This window comes from Pogona vitticeps, chromosome 4 (genome assembly GCF_051106095.1).
Source record: "Pogona vitticeps strain Pit_001003342236 chromosome 4, PviZW2.1, whole genome shotgun sequence".
NCBI lineage: Eukaryota > Metazoa > Chordata > Lepidosauria > Squamata > Agamidae > Pogona > Pogona vitticeps.
In genome coordinates this window covers 225,084,130-225,101,153 of record NC_135786.1, presented here as the reverse complement: position 1 = coordinate 225,101,153, position 17,024 = coordinate 225,084,130, and the positions used below count along the sequence as shown (strand labels likewise).

Sequence of the window (17,024 nt, the reverse complement as noted above, 5' to 3'; positions counted from 1 at the left end):
CCGTACCTTTCTGAGCCCCTGTCAGGGGCTTCTCCTCTTTTGGATAGATGCACTATTATTTAGTCTGTTTCCAGAACATACAGTCATAGGGAATGGACCAAAATCCCCTCTACGGGAGGACGGGGGAAGTGAAGTTATCAGATTTTACCTCTGTTAGTTCATAGTTGATGTGCTATATCAATTTAGATTAAATTTAAAACATTGTTTATTTGCTTTTGTGTGAAGTGTTGAGTGAAACCGGGGCTCAAGGCAGTTTTTCAATCAGCACTATACAAAGGGCAAAGAAAAAATAATAATCTAAGTGATTCAGGACATAAGTGATGGTCTAGCAGAGACAATTTAAATAACAATAATAATTTCATTTCCCCTTTGACAAAGGAAAGAGCTGGACTAAACACAGTTGCTTGAGGTTGGTATGCCATCTGGATGTGAAGATTGAACCAAATGTCATATCATACTCCCCCCCCCCGCAGCAATCCCATTTAGACCATACCAATCCACTCCAAAAGGGCCAGTGCAGTAATAGCCTTGTGTGTAGAGCTAAAGCGTTTTCTTAAAAATTACAGTTACAATACATCAACCCACCACAGGAAATGACACATTTTCATTGCATCCTGTCTTAGCCCCCTCTTGCAAACTAAAGTCAAAACTCCCTTTGTCTCAGTCACTTGACATTTTAGGTAATGGTCTCTTTAAAAATTACAGAAATAAATGTGTTTACTTTAAGAAACTTCACTTGTTTCCTCCATTCCTCTTTTTCTGCCACTAGCCTTTAGATGCTCTTATGGGTATATATCTACCCCTTCATCCAAGCCCTTATAGCATCATCCACAAAGCCAATCATCAGGTATAGAGTTCCAGTTCAGCTTGAATTAATTTAATAAGATTTTATTAAAATAGTGCCCAAAGGATGTTATTTACTCCTAGGCTTTGGATTCAATCCACACAATTCTTCCCTACCTCTCTCTCTCTCTTCTCTCACCCCTCTAACTCACAGGTCTTCCAGCTGTATCTATTCTTTCTACTCCCAGACAGCTCCAAAATTCTCATCAGCACTCAGCTCCTCTAGTTTCTTCCAGCCAATCGGAACCATCCTTACCAGTATCCCATGCTCCTTACTCATCCCCTCCCATCAGGTGTACTAAACCAGCACATTTCAAAACACAGACTTACCACTATGTAAGTGGGAACTAGTAGGACTATGATTATGTCATAAGAGAATGGCACGTTACCATCTAGCTGCATTTCTCTGGAGACTTTGTCCACATCATCTTGGGATCGCCCATCTGTAATCACTACCAGAACTTTGGGAATCCCCTTTCTGATCCCAGATTCATTCGTAAATAAGACCTGCTGAGCATGCTTAATTGCTTTGCCTGTTAAAATTAAAAGAAAGTTGAAGGGGAAGAAGGAAAGAACTTGAAAGTAATTTATTGCAATTAAAGGATCTGAGGCACTAAACTTTATCTGCACATAATTTTCCCAAGGAAAAAATGTTTTACATTCACCCAGTTTGCAAACTTATTGCTTATTGCTGTTAGTATTCTTAATTATTAATATCGCTGTTAGTATTCTTAACTATATCATTTTTTTCCATAAAGCATGGTCCCAAGACAGGATATAGATTGATGGAACTCATGAAAACATGGACAAAAATGCTCTGTCTTTTACTGATAGCTACACTGTAAATTATAACCATCATCATGCATGAACTGCTGGATAGCTCAGTGATTTATATATTTGGCTGTGGAGCCAAAGGCTGAATAGATCGATTCCCCTCTCTGCTTCCTCGACAGTGGCTGAACGTGAAGGGTCTTTTTCAGCTCTGTAGTTCTAAGATGATGATTATTCCAAAAGTGAGGCCTTCTTGGAACATGCAAAGATGTAGAGGCTCATTAAGGATGTTTTGCTCCTTCAGTATGCAGGACTTTTTAGAGATTTTATAGGCAAAAATAAAGATCTTATGCAGACCCTAGAAAGAAACTGGTGAGCAGCAATACTTTCTCAGAATTATACTAATATAACTCTGAGCAAGCTGCTACTCCCACAAGATATATAGTATATCACAGAAGTGAGTACACCCCCTTACATTTCATAAATATTTTAGTATATCTTTTCATGTGACAACACTGAAGAAATGACACTTGGCTACAATGTAAAGCGGTGAGTATACAGCTTGTATAACAGCGTAAATGTGCTGTCCCCTCAAAATAACGCTACACACAGCCATTAACATCTAAACCGCTGGCAACAAAAGTGAGTACACCCCTAAGTGACAATGTCCCACACAATATTTTGTGTGGCCACCATTATTTTCCAGCGCTGCCTTAGCCCTCTTGGGCACATAGTTCACCAGAGCTTCACAGGTTGCCACTGGAGTCCTCTTCCACTCCTCCATCATGACATCACAGAGCTGGTGGATGTTAGAGACCTTGTGCACCTCCGCCTTCCGTTTCAGGATGCCCCACAGATGCTTAATAGGGTTTAGGTCTGGAGATATTCTTGGCAAGTCCATCACCTTTACTCTCAGCTTCTTTAGCAAGGCAGTGGTCGTTTTGGAGGTGTGTTTGGGGTCTCTATCATGTTGGAATACTGCCCTGCGGCCCAGTCTCTGAAGGGAGGGGATCATACTCTGCTTCAGTTTGTCAAAGTACATGTTGGCATTCAGGGTTCCCTCAATGAACTGTAGCTCCCCAGTGCCAGCAGCACTCATGCAGCCCCAGACCATGACACTCCTACCACCATGCTTGACTATAGGCATGACACACTTGTCTTTGTACTCATCACCTGGTTACCGCCACACACACTTGATGCCATTTGAACCAAACAAGTTTATCTTGGTCTCATCGGACCACAGGACATGGTTCCAGAAATCCATGTCCTTAATCTGCTTGTCTGCAGCAAACCGTATGTGGGCTTTCTTGTGCATTATCTTTAGAAGAGGCTTCCTTCTGGGATGACAGCCCTGGAGACCAATTTGATGCAGTGTGTTGTATATGGTCTGAGCACTGACAGGCTGACCACCCAGCCCTTCAACCTGCAGCAATGCTGGCAGCACTCATATACGTATCTATTTCCCAAAGCCAACCTCTGGATATGACGCTGAGCACAGACACTCAACTTCTTTGGTCGACCATGGCGAGGCCTTTTCTGAGTGGAACCTGTTCTGTTAAACCACTGTATGGCCTTGGCCACCATACTGTAGTTCAGTTTCAGGGTTTGGGCAATCTTCTTATAGCTTAGGTCATCTTTATGTAGAGCAACAATTCATTTTTTTTCAGATCCTCAGATAGTTCAATACCATGAGGTGCCATGTGGAACTTCCAGTGACCATTACTGTATCTACCCGAATCATCCGACAAAGCCAGCAGGGGCGGCTGAGGGGACTGAGGCCGAGGGAGGCCTGGAAGGAGAAAACGAGAAACCAGGCCTTCTTGGCGGTCACCCCTCAGCTGTGGAATACACTCCCCACTGAAATTCGGCTGGCACCCTTGCTGGGTGTTTTCAAAACTCAACTAAAAACCTGGTTATTCAAACAGGCCTTCCTCCCAGTCAACTAAGTAATTTTTTCTTTTTCTTTTTTTCCCCCTCTTGTTTCTTGATTTTTGCCACCTTGTATTATATATGTTATACTGTATGCTGTTTTAATGTGTTTTAACTTATGTAAGCCGCCCCAAGTAGACGTTGTCTAGAGGGGTGGGGTAAAAATTGAATAAATAAATAAATAAATAAATAAAATAAATACGGTAAGTTCCTAATAGTTCCTACCTTTCACTAGACTTTCATATTATACATCCAAGTACTTGAGTAGTATCAGCAAGATTGTTACTACGCTGAGTCCCTGGACCAAAAAAACCCCGCCCTTTGGCGTCCTAATGCATCTTTATTTTATATCAGTGAATAAGCCTTCCCAACCTTTCTCAGAATAATTAGTGGCTAGAATCCTATAACATAAGAAAAACAGCATACATTGCAGCAGTGAAGTGCTGTTTTACATGGTTGCTCGTAAGCTAGCATACAGAAACATAAGGATTCTGTCCAGTTACATCAGGCACAAATTAAATTTTAATAAAGGAGTGGTCCTTCGTTGAACTCAGCAGTAACAAATCCCACCTGGTGTTCTAGCCCACCTGTTTTGGTGTTTCCTCCTTTGTATGCTATTTGCTGGATGGCCTCCAGAAGAGTCTCTTTTGTTTTGTAGGCATTCAGTTTGAATTCTGTCCTAGGATCATCGCTGAACTGTGCAATTGCCACCTACAAAGGACAGGCATATTAAATAAGAATCAGTATGGCAAACAGAGCATAGGAGAGTGGGTCTCAGTCCCACTTCACTCACATACTCTTCAGGTGTCTTCAGCACACCCTTCTCAATGATCCTTCAAGAAGTGGTAAAATAAATCACTTCACCAAGGATGTTGGCCTCACCACTGCCAAGCCAAGGGAGAAAGGAGTTGCTGGCAGGTAACTGGCGACTTGGATGGGAATTTGACTTGTGCCCACCATTCTAAAGAAAAATATGCAGTTAGCATTGGTTACATTTTCCTTCTACATATTTTGTGCACTGCTTCTCCACAATGACACTGATACTTGTGGAAAGGGCAGGGTCTGATCCTCCTTAAAAAGAGCCATACCATAATATTTTTCTGCCTGAGGCAATGGACCAAATGGTACTCCCCATTCATTCATTCATTCATTCATTCATTCATTCATTCATTCATTCATTTTCTTTTCTTTTCTTTATATCCTGCCTATCTGGTCTTACAACCACTCTAGTCGGCTTCCAAAGACATAAAAACAACATATAAGTGTAACAAGAAATTTAACAAGAAATTCTATGTACAGAAGCTACTAGACTAGCAGTTGAGTCTTATCGTGACCACAGTGATGACACAAAATCTTCCTGAGGGCAGGAAAATAGTTTAAGGGCACTAAGAAAGCCATATGGCTCATAAAGTGATGTCCACCAGTACTCCCCAGCTTCTGCTGCCTGAAGCAGATGCTCTCTTGTGACTACTGGTGAGGCTAGTCCTGTTCCAAGGGCAATATTATTTGTGTTGTGTTGTGTTGTGTTGTTGTTGTTGTTGCTGTTGTTGTTGTTTCTAGTGAACATGCAAGACAAGATATATGTGCTTTTCAGGTTTGGCACTCACACTGAAAACGTCCCTTTAGGAAGGAGTACAATACACCCTTATGGTGGAGCCTGGTCTATCTGCCCATATGACCTTGCAGCAAAATACAAAACATGTTACTGGATTTATGTGGGATAACAACCACTATAACACAGACTTCTCAGCAGTGCACAGGATTAGTCTACAATGTTGACCACACAAAACCCTTCTTTGATACCACCTCAAATATGTGAAAACTCATCATGTCCCATTGTTATTATAGTCAGTTCATGAAATTAATACTGCATCCATATTAGAGATTTAAGACTGCCAGCTTCAGCTAACTTACCTGGAACCTGGATCTAGGGAGGTCAACAAGACAAATGTAAATAGATGGTACGTCTTCATATAGAAATGCAGGAATGTACATATATACATGCATAAATATATACAGAAATATTCCACCAGAACAATTTACTTACACTCTTCAAAAGCATTTGTCATAATCTTACACTTTAATTTATGTTGTTCCAGACCTCTTGACAGTCAAACTAAACGTACGTTTATACATCCATTCACATTAATTCTCTCCCACACTTACCTGAGTTCCATCAGGGCCAATCTTATCAAGAGCTCCAACAGTGCTATACAGAAAGCCAATTATTTTGTTGAAATTGTCATCTCCAATACTCCATGATCCATCGACCAAAAACACGAGGTCAGCCTTCGCTGCTTTGCAAACTAGAAACAGACACAGTACTTAGGAATCAAATGGAAATGAATTTTCCCCTCCCAAATATATGCCAAGATAATTGTGCCACTAAAGAAATATGACATTTAACTAAGGAATCAATCATACATGCCAAAAGAACCGCAGTTATACCGTTTTAGCTGTTTTTTAAATCATTTCAATTTTTTCCATTTACATGACACATGGCTGATTCATTTACCCTGGCACTCAGTTTACTCCCTCCTTACAGGTGGGGTTGTTTTAATTTGTACTGATGATGCATGAATTCAATTCATTTCAGTTCTACACATGTGAATGTTGCTGTCTATTTATTTCCTTGGTGAAGGAGTCAGATTTTTGGGTGCTGTGGCAACTTCATGGCCACTGTGCTTGTACCTTTTTTTAATCTTTTAAAGTCATATCAATACATTGTATCAGCCCCCATGGGAGACAGCCTCCCCCTCCCCGCCCCTTGTGGGAGACAGCTTTGCAGGAAAAGGGACACTTTCTGCTTAGGATTGTTTGAAGGGGAAAAAGAAAGATGCCATGGGTGGAAAAACCAGGAATACATTAATCTCCCTTTCCTGGGTGGCCACCCTCCTTGTAACAAAAATTACTGAGGCTATTATTGTGATATTTACATTCATTATTTTATCACAAAAAATATGTACCTTCTTTGGCAGGAGGAATTGTAGGCGGTGGGGTGGTGGTTGAAGGAGTTGATGGTGGCTGAGTTGGAAATGGTACTAAGGACAGAGAAAACAACAAGAGGGAAATTGAATGATATAAGTACATTAATACATGTGCACTGCTGAAATTCTTGGATAGCACAAAAAACACAGAATGTAGGACTCAACACAGAGCTGAGGTTACTCGAAATCACAGTTATTTCTTTAGGTATCTAGCCATTATGGCTCCAAAAATATTTGAAACCCAGTGGCAATAGTTTGATTTCTGCTATTTCTGCCTGACCCACTCCACCCACTGCACTGTTTGTCTCCAGAAAGACAAGACTTGTTTGGGTTGGTTCCCTTACTGAATGGCTCCTTTCCACAAACCAAGAATATGAGGTTGGCTTAACTTATTTTTATTTGTTTGCTTATTTTATTTGTAGGCCACTTTTTCCCCAATAAAGAGGCCATGAAGTTTCCCCTTATCTATTCTTGACTTCCATGAAGTTCTCATGTACAGAGAATGAGACTTTCAGTCTACAGTGGCTGGCTCATTTTCAGTTTCTCAGTGCCTTAAACCAGTGGTCCCCAACCTTGGGCCTCCAGATGTTCTTGGACTACAACTCCCAGAAGCCTTCACCACCACCTCTGCTGGCCACGATTTCTGGGAGTTCAAGTTTGAGGACCACTGCCTTAAACATCTGGGCACTTACTAGGGATTATCTTATCCCACCTTCCTTCTCTCGCTCCTCCTGCACACTCTGTTTCATCCTATGGAAGGAAAATATATGCTGCATTTGGAGAAGTCCCAAAGGGCAACATGCAGGATAAAGCCGTCCTCCATCCCCTGCCTTTCTTGGCTGATGATGGGATCAGGCAATAGTGGACATCTCCTTCTCCACAGACTAGAATGGTCCTTTATGGAAAGTAGGCCAATGTCACATTCTCCTCTGTTTGCCACACCCAGGCAAAGTGACCAGGAGATTTTAAGGGAGAAGATGTCAACCTGAGAAGTGAGTTATTTCCACAGAAACTTTTTCCAGTTTGAGTAGTCAACACATTCAGAAATGTATTTTCTAAGGCTTTCATGGCCGGGATCTGGTGGTTGTTGTGGGTTTTTTGGGCTCTTTGGCTGTATTCTTAAGGTTGTTCTTCCTGACGTTTCGCCAGTCTCTGTGGACGGCATCTTCAGAGGACTGGAGTAGGAACTCTGTAGGAACACAAAGCATGGACAGAGTTCCTAATCCAGTCCTCTGAAGATGCCGGCCACAGAGACTGGTGAAACGTCAGGAAGAACAACCTTCAGAACACGGCCAAAGAACCCAAAAACCACCACAACAACCAATATTCAGAAATGTCAGTGACATGAAAGTGGCGGGTGGAGAAGCAATTAAGCACTTCATTTCTTACCCACCTAGTTCTCCCTTGAAAGGCCCCTTGCTGCCTCTGACTGAGACGATGACAAAGATGCGGATGAGGAATTCTGAGTTTGCTGTCAAACAAATAGTCCTACCCAGACGTGAAGGCTGATGAGTGACATTTCATTCCCTCCCTGCTCCTCTAACACACAACACATTTCTGTGCGGGTTTTGTTTCTTTTAAAATACGGCACTTTTGTTTACTACCCTTCATTGTAGCTTTCAGCTATATATATTTTAGTAGACTTGCGTTCTACTCTTGCAACTGACAAAAAACAAACAAACCCAGCTTTGTATAACAACATTCTTCTAATGCAAGTCTTTTCCATTTCCTTGACTGTCAGAGGAAACAGTTATCCCCGCCACGCAATAATAAAGGTTAATTTAAGCAATGATACCCATGATACAGATGACAGGTAATTTGGTAGTTGTTGGCTGAAAGATCATAGTGAGACAGGTTGGTCCAACTCCAACAACACAGTCAACATTCATTGAAATCAAATTCACTTAGGAGAAACGTGCAAGTGTGTTTCTTCATGTTCTTTATATAAAACTGAAGTGGGATTTAACAATATACAGTACAAGGTGACTGACTTGAATTTAAGATTACAAAGGAAGATGAGATCAAATGGGCCGTTATACTCTTGAATTGAAGTCCATTCTTAGAATGGAGGAGAATGGGAGTGAGGAGGAAAAACCAAACGATAGCAGCCGTGGAAAAAATAGGCCTCTATGATACCAAAAAAAGAGAGAGAGAGAGAGAGAGAGAGAGAGAAGAAAGGTGAAAATGTGCTTCATTTTAATGTCCTTCGTGCCAAGGTCATATAACCCAGCACACTCCTAACCTGCAATGCATGTCTTTCCAGTGCATAATCCTCAGGGATGCTGGCAAGTCTTTGGGTACAAAGTAGAGATGGACACAAATCACTTCATGCCATGTCATCTCACGTTATCCCCATGACTACATGTTCCTTTCTTCCACCCACCCTGGCCAGCTCCCCCATTCAACAGCTGGCATATACTGCTTTTCTCCTGCCCTTCGCATGGCTTTCTGTTCACAGCAGGAGTGTCTGCTTCCCTCCTCCAACTCCTCTGACAGGATGAGGAGGTGGGGCAGGGATTCCTACAGCACACCCTTTGAGTGGGCAGCTGCCAGAGGTGTCAGAGGAGGGAAGCCTGCTGTGACTTCAAAGAGCCACACAAAGAGCAGGAGAAAAGCAGCATGCACCAGCTGGTGAATGGGGGAGCTGGCCAAGAGGTGAGAGAAGGGGATGTGCAACTCCTATGGTGCTATGCCGACAACTTGAGATGACACGGCATGAAGCACACTCGTGCCCATCACTAGGTCCGAGTGCCAAGTCTGGGTTTTTGGTACCAAGTCCCAAGTCTGAGACTTTGGTACCAAATCCTGAGTTCTAAGTTCCAAGTCCAAGTTCCTATTAAAAACAAGTTCCCCCCCCCCCAGGAAAAAAGGGAGGGGTGGGTGGGTTCTTGAGTCACTGGGGAAAAAAAGTCTGAGTCGAGTCAACCTAAACCCAGCTTGACAGCAAGTCCCACGACAAGAGTCCCCATCCTTGAGAATCCCTGAGATCATGTACTGGGGCTGAAGGCCTTGACTTGTGTTAGGTCTTTAAGAAGAAGATATGTAATTAACAATTGGTCAGTGCAGGTGCAGTTATTTAGTCACTGCCTACAAGGACACAGCTGTATGGAATTAACTACCATGAGGTGAACCACTAATTTGATTGGTTGAAGGTAGTATGAATTAAGAAGCTGGTTAATGTGCCCTTCACAGTTCTATTTTGAGTGTCATGCTTACATTATGTCTGTTTGACTGCTGAATACTTATGTTCCTGTGAACACTATGTAAATATGTACAGCAAGTAAATATTCTCTGCATGTATTCCTGGTGTCTTCCTGTGTGCCTTTACTATGCTGGAACTTCTGGTCCAAACCTTCATAACGAGAAATCTTCTGCTGTGACTTGAAATGCTAACAACCTGCTCACCAGGCAACGGGGAAAAGTCATGTTCCTGAGAGTTCTTCTAATCCTAGTCAATGCCTGCCAATTCTGTACTAGGAAGGTCTAGGGTTCATAGCACAAAACTTCCCAGGTTGATAGGAAGCTCGTAGTGGATCCCAGTTTAGGATTCCAGAGATCTTGATTCCACCTGTAGACTTATTGACATTATTATATCAGGAGAATGATTTTTAAAAAAATTAGATGAGAAGATGCAATCTCTGCCAGCTTCAGACAACATAAATTGTACATAAGTAGCATGGCTTTTCAAAAACACTTACATGTTGATTCCATTATGGTAACACCGGGGCCTTCTATTTCTTGAAGCTGTGTGTAAACGCTGATTTTATATTCTGTGTCAGGAATTAGTTCAAAGAAGCAGTGCCTTGGAGTCCCTCCACCAACCAATACTTCCCCAGTTGTCCCATCTGAAATTAGATAGAGAACAGGACTTTACTGTCACTTTCTAGTATAACTATAACCTAATAAAGTGGACCACAGTAAGTAGAAACCAGCAGCTCCACGTAGGAGTGTCTCTCTTGTTATGTTGTAATACACTATAAAAAGTGTATTATATCATGCATGCGTAAAATAGTGTCAACCCAACATAATCCTTCATTAATCTGACAAATGAGAAAAGCATTTAAGACTCCACAAAAGCTTCTACCACAATAAGATTGCTCAACAAGACTATTATTTTTGCTGCAAGGAAAAAAATCAAGAGAAATTATAAATGGCACCATGAGCAGTAGCCAATTTAAAATGCATAGGTGCAATCCTGATCCATGGCAACTAACAGAAGCTGGCTATTTGCTTTAATAGTAATTTCATAATATATATTTATAAGGGAAATGCATTTACTCAACTTTTCAAATATATGTGCTCCTGGGAGCACTGAAACTAGATGCTGGATATGTTAATACTAATATATATTCTTCAAATTGAATTTTTCAGTTGGGATCTCATTCTAAGATGACAGTGAAAATTAATTAATAACTACATAACAGTGTACCTTAAATTCTGTTGATGTTATGTGACATACTTTGGACATTCTATGACACACTGACTTACCAACAAGCGATTCTATCACTATCCTATATGCAGTTGCATGTCTGTGAAGCTGCCACTGAGCACATAGGCTTGTCATGCGGACTTGGTAAGCTCCCAGATTTGTCACTCCCAGGTACACTGCAATGAATCATACATGTGAAAATAGTCATCGTTTACTCTTCTACAGGGGAAAAGAGCCCATGAAAGAGACATGTATTCAAAAAACCCAAATGCTGAACAATTATTTTAGTTAAGCCCAAGGCACAAGATATTCCTGGCGTAACATTTTCACTTTTATCTTTGAAAGAAATTTACATAACGCCTATTTCAGCATCATAAAGTGCTTTGAAAATACTTACTCCACGGTTTCAACATTTTGTTCGGCATGCAGACTAAGAAGATCATGTGTGGTTTCATACATACAAGCTACACACCTTCTCAGGCATGCAGAACTAGTTGTGTGATCCTCTGGATCCTAGACAACATTTTCACCATATGGCCGTTGTAATGTCGTCATCATCAACACATTGTTGCATCCAATAGATGCCCCACACTGTGTAAGAACAGAAAATCCAAGTCCCTACCCAAAGGCTCATAATCTATCAACATTTATAAACATTCACTATTTTTTTCCTAAAGGAAATGTATCTAAAATATTTTGATCATAGTTGTGACCATATTTCAGAGTAATAATTTCAGATCATTTACTAAAAAGGAATAATAGCTAGAAGGGATTCCATAACTAAAATAACAATTGCTATAGATAGAATGTTGGCATCACATTCTATCTATAGCAATTGTTAGTTTTTAGTAGGCTCCCTTTCCTAACTCAACTCTCCTCTTCCATTCAAATTTCTCTCCTTTTAAAATATATTCGACCGTAACAGAATGATATGCCTGTATCAATATTATTCATGCTTAACGCTTAACAGATATCGTCTCTTAATTAGTGTTTGAAACCAGGGAACCTTCCCGCCATCAACCATGGTTAGTGCTGATGGAAAAAGATATAACACTACATCACACAAAGAAAATTAAGATTAATTTCTAGTAGAGAGGGTATAAGCACATGCATTTGTAAAACTCTTATCAGTGTCCTAGCTATGGAAGGAAATTTAAGGAAGATCATTTTGCAACTACATTTTGGAAAGCCTGAAATTACTCGCTTAGGGGAAGGAAGCCTCAGTTCTTATTCCTTACACTTATTATAGGCTCTTCTATGCTTCCTGTCAAAACTTCTCAGACACAAAAACAGGAGCCCAGTTACATTCAGCAAAGTTAAAGATATTTATTAGATCCACTTCAACAGAAATGAGATGAGGCATAATAACTAGAAGTTCAACATTAAGGAAAGTTAAAGCACTTGAAAAGATAAAGTAAGTGGGTAGGTAGGCCTCGATCTAGCCCCCCAGAGTGGTAGAATATACCAGATGGGCGGGATATAAATAAATAAATAAATAAATAAATAAATAAATAAATAAATAAATAAATAAATAAATAAATAAATATCTCACAAAGGTGCCCTGAGATAAAGCCAACTTGCTGAAATGTCCTCATTCCTAGTTTTGATCTCCCCTTCTTTGACTTCTTCCTTCATGATCAAATCAACACCACTTAAGTAAGCCTCACTCTTCGAAAACCAGCCTAATGACTGACCTCACCTCACTTTGAGACTACATTTCCCACTAATGAGGTCCTTCTTTCTGGGGGTGAAACTGTTTATCTCCTTTGTAACAGATGATGTTGTGATACCTGTGGACAATTAAAACTTGCATCCACTTTCCAGAGTACAGTGCCATGTTGCTGCTTAGTGGTTCCTCTTTATTATTATTATTATTATTATTATTATTATTATTATTATTATTATTATTATTATTATTATTATTATTATTATTATTATTATTATTATTATTATTATTATTATTATTATTATTATTATTATTATCGTGTTGCTCTCAGAACACAACCTCCCCACAAAATTATATAAAAATCTCTGTTAACAGCAATTTTAACACTTGGATAAATAATTCATCAAAGGTGCCTTGACCTTCAGTATGGATTACAGAAAAACAATCTGTGATTTACAGCCGCTACTGTAAATCTAATCTCATTCTACATTTAGTCTGATGGGTTTTGCCTTCTTATCTACACTTACCCTAAGCGTGGCTATCTGTACTTGTACTCTGTGATTTATGGCCTGTTCGTGCTTATATATATTGATGTCTAAAAGCAGAAAGCCCCTTAAAATCTAAGAAAAAGATGGATTCCAGATGCCCACAGAATGAGATCAGGAACACTGCCTCTTCACCATGCTTCAGAGATATTGGGGAATGGAGAGATAGGAGGGAAAAGTTCTTAAGACCCCATGGACAACTAAAACTTGCATTCACTTTCCTGAGTGCCATTCTGTATTTCCACTTACTGGATCCTCTTTTTTATTCAGATCACCACTGCTGCCTCACTTATTAGTTACAGCACTTAATTGTAACCCCCTGAACAACCAGCTTTTTATGAATGTAGTACAAAGATGGAGGGATGTGGTGGCACTGCGGGTTAAACCGTAGAAGCCTCTGTGCTGCAAGGTCAGAAAACCAGCAGTCGTAAGATCGAATCCATGTGACGGAGTGAACTCCCATCGCTTGTCCCAGCTCCTGCCAACCTAGCAGTTTGAAAACATGTAAAAATGCGAGTAGATAAATAGGTACCACCTCGATGGGAAGGTAATGGCATTCCGTGTCTAGTCACGCTGGCCACGTGACCACGGAAACTATCCTCAGACAAACACTGGCTCTATGGCTTGGAGACAGGGATGAGCACCACACCCTAGAGTTGGACACAACTGGACTAAATGTCAAGGGGAACACTGCTGCCTCACTTGCGTAAAAATGTTTTATGACAGAAGTGGGTAGCGGCAGGCCTGTGGGCTGCCACCAGAACACTTTTGCAGTTCCCAATGTCACTAATGTATGGGAAGACAATTTTGCCATATTTTATTTATTTAATTTATTTATTTAAAAGATTTTTTTAGCTGCGCCATTACCAGTGGTCTCTGAGCAGCGTACAACAATAGTAAAGCTTTAAAAAAATTAAAAATAAGCAATATTATAATAATATCCTATATTAAAACAATCATTAAAACATTAATATTAATAAATCCTGCTGCTCATGTGGCCAGCTAAAGAATACTGTTTAATTAAAATACTGGCTAAACAGAAAAGTCTTTGCCTGGTGCCGAAAAGCCAAAAGTGTCAGAGCCAGGCAGATCTCTATAGGGAGGGCATTCCAAAGTTGGGGACCAACATCTGAGAAATCCCTATTTCAGCATGCCATCCCCCTCACCTCTTTCAGGGATGGCACCTTCAGAAGGGCCTCCTGGCCTGATCTTAGAGGACGGGCAGGCTCATATGGAAGAAGGCAGTCCTTTAGGTAACCAGGTCCTAAGCTGTTTAGGGCCAGTGTAAATTTTTAAGAGTGATATGAGTCCGCGCGGTGGCACCACTTACCAGCCGCACCATCCGGTTCTATGCCAGTTGCAATCACCGGATGTCTTCAAAGGCTGCCCCATGTATAGCGCATTGCATTAGTCCAGTCTGGTTGTTACCAGTGCATTTGTGACTGTTGCCAGGCTCCACTCATCCAGGTAAGGGCGAAGCTGATATATTCTCCACAGCTGTAAGAAGGCACCCCTGGACACCAAGTCCACCTGGGCTTCCAAGGTCAGACCAGGGTGAAGGAGCAGCTCCAAGCTGCGGACCCTGTCCTTAAGGGGGAGTGTAACCCCATCTAAAGCAGGGAAATGGCTCTTTAACCTATCTGGCAGAGCACCAACCAGCAGCACTTCCGACTTGTCTGGATTAAGCCTCAATTTATTATTTATTATTATTGTTTTCAGACATATTTTGCCCCTGGTACTCCCCGATTCTCAAAGAAGAATTTAATTGTCTAAAATGTTGTCACCACTAGAGGGTTCAAGGGTGTGTTTTTTCAATTAGAGAGTCCATTTTCTGAATTAATCCTATTTTCTGTTTAACAAAAGTCTACTGTAGCAACCTTTACCGTATATAAGCACTGCATTTAAAAATATTTAAAGAATATAGAATAAAGATACAAATTAGCCTCTATAGCTGAATGCTCTGGGGAGCATAGCTATCAAGCATGCATATCAGAAATATGTTTCTTGGACTACTCGAGATCACCCACTCCATTTTATGAAGATGTTGAAATGTTTATAATGTTCTGGTGTGAAAATGTTCAAGTTTCTACTTTATATTGGCTGGAATCCTGTTGCTTTGTTACACAGGCAGAAGGTAAACAGTGTAACATTCACTCACTTTTAACTGGCAGCTAAAGAGTCCCCACTAGAATTCTTGAGAATTACGCTCCGGAGGATTGTGGTGGTGATTTTTTAATTGTTGAATGGAAATGAGTGAATTTTGTGCTATTTCTCATCCACCTGCATAGCTGTCCAACAGGATTTCAACCCTTATTAGCAGGCAATAATACTTCCAGTAGAAAGTGACAAGAGGAGAAATAATTTCATTTCAATTTTTTTTCACTGTAAATGCCAAAGTTGCCAATGAAATGTGGTCCAGAGAGAATAGGGGCTGGATAATAATTTTTTAAAAAATCTAAAGTGCCTTACATGTTTTGGCTACACCCGCTAAGGCATCACTGAATCCTGTTGAGTACGAAGCGAATACTTTAACACTGTATTCAGTTCCACTAAACAAATTCAAAATAAGGATAGTATTGATGTCATCTCCCACAAAGGTCTCTAATGCTGGTCCAGGGACTGAAAGAAATAAGAGACGAATAGAGCTAATTTTGGCAAACATATCCATTTAAGTAAAATTACATTCAGTGTAAAAGACATTGACAAATTGCATGACTGATTACTTATTACCATAAAAACCATCTAGCTCTTAAAGAATTTGTTTATTTTTTGTGCATATACATAGCCTTTGTGGGACTTTGTGAAAAGTTTGTAGACTGCCCAACCTTGAAAGCTTGAGGCAGGAAAAATTTAGAAGAAACATGAATAACTATAAAAAGGTTCAGTTAGTTTTAACATAAAACTAACTTTTCTGCCTTGCACAAAAGTCCACAACTATTACTAGTCCAGAAACTTAACTAAATTGTCTGGCTACACCATCATAATAATTTCCATCATAATCATCGTCATTTACTGTATGTTATTAACCACATTATGTACAGGCCCTTGATTCCTTTTTGCACACAGAACTGTTCCTAAGGACTCCATCAAGACAGGTGACACTTATATGCACAATTCCAAAAGCATTTAAGGTATTTACGGAAACTCTATTAGCAATTATCTGAGACACTCACTGTTAACAGGTTTATATACAATCCTATATCCCATAGTGGGAGATGGAGGTGCATCCCAGCTAATCCGCAGCCTGTTGTACCATTCATCAGAGACCCTCAGATTTCGTGGAGCAAACAGAGGCACTGGGGGGAAAAATTAAATGTTCATTATGTCCTAGACCAATAATCTGATTAAAACAAGTAGTTTTTTTTTACTACTGGAGCTTCAACAGAAGAAGAATATATTTGTACTCACAGGTTTTCCCAGGAATTGATAAACTGGCACCTTCCCCATCAGAATAGATGGGAGTGACCATAACTTTATATTCAGTGTCTGAAAGCAAAGACTGAAGAAGTAAATTGTTCTGCCTTGCTGGGACCATCACCTGCATGAGGAACACATGAAAACATGAACAAAATAGAAAGTTAGCCACACCTTATATGCTACATCTGAGACACCTTCAGAACAGCTCACTATTTTATCTGATTTTTTTCTTGTACCAGTAGAGCTGATTGTAACAAAGAAAAACCTTTGCATTTCCAGATATCATCATTATCATCATGAAAACCTATGGATCATTGAGTCTAGCCTCTATTAAGGAGGCACAACACGGAATTAAAATCCCAACGTCTGGCTCTGCAGCCAGATACCTAAACTATCTGCCACATATATATTTATCTGAAGCCTCATATATTCTGTGA

At 40.3% G+C, this 17,024-nt stretch overlaps 1 protein-coding gene across 5 annotated transcripts in view; it reads right to left on the bottom strand.

Annotated features, from left to right (window-relative positions):
* COL14A1 (collagen type XIV alpha 1 chain) overlaps positions 1-17,024 on the bottom strand; it is a 167,934-nt gene that overhangs the window by 62,787 nt on the left and 88,123 nt on the right. For all 5 annotated transcript variants that reach the window (XR_012086990.2, XM_072999288.2, XM_072999286.2 and 2 more), the window contains 9 exons: positions 16,579-16,708; positions 16,344-16,466; positions 15,640-15,789; positions 11,019-11,135; positions 10,229-10,375; positions 6,510-6,584; positions 5,710-5,849; positions 4,131-4,254; positions 1,233-1,376 (listed from right to left, as the gene is read on the bottom strand). Coding sequence is in view for 4 of the 5 variants with exons in the window: in XM_072999288.2 (XP_072855389.2) it covers positions 1,233-1,376; positions 4,131-4,254; positions 5,710-5,849; positions 6,510-6,584; positions 10,229-10,375; positions 11,019-11,135; positions 15,640-15,789; positions 16,344-16,466; positions 16,579-16,708 (1,150 nt within the window). In the remaining variant the exon portion in view is untranslated. The remainder of the gene's footprint in view (positions 1-1,232; positions 1,377-4,130; positions 4,255-5,709; positions 5,850-6,509; positions 6,585-10,228; positions 10,376-11,018; positions 11,136-15,639; positions 15,790-16,343; positions 16,467-16,578; positions 16,709-17,024) is intronic.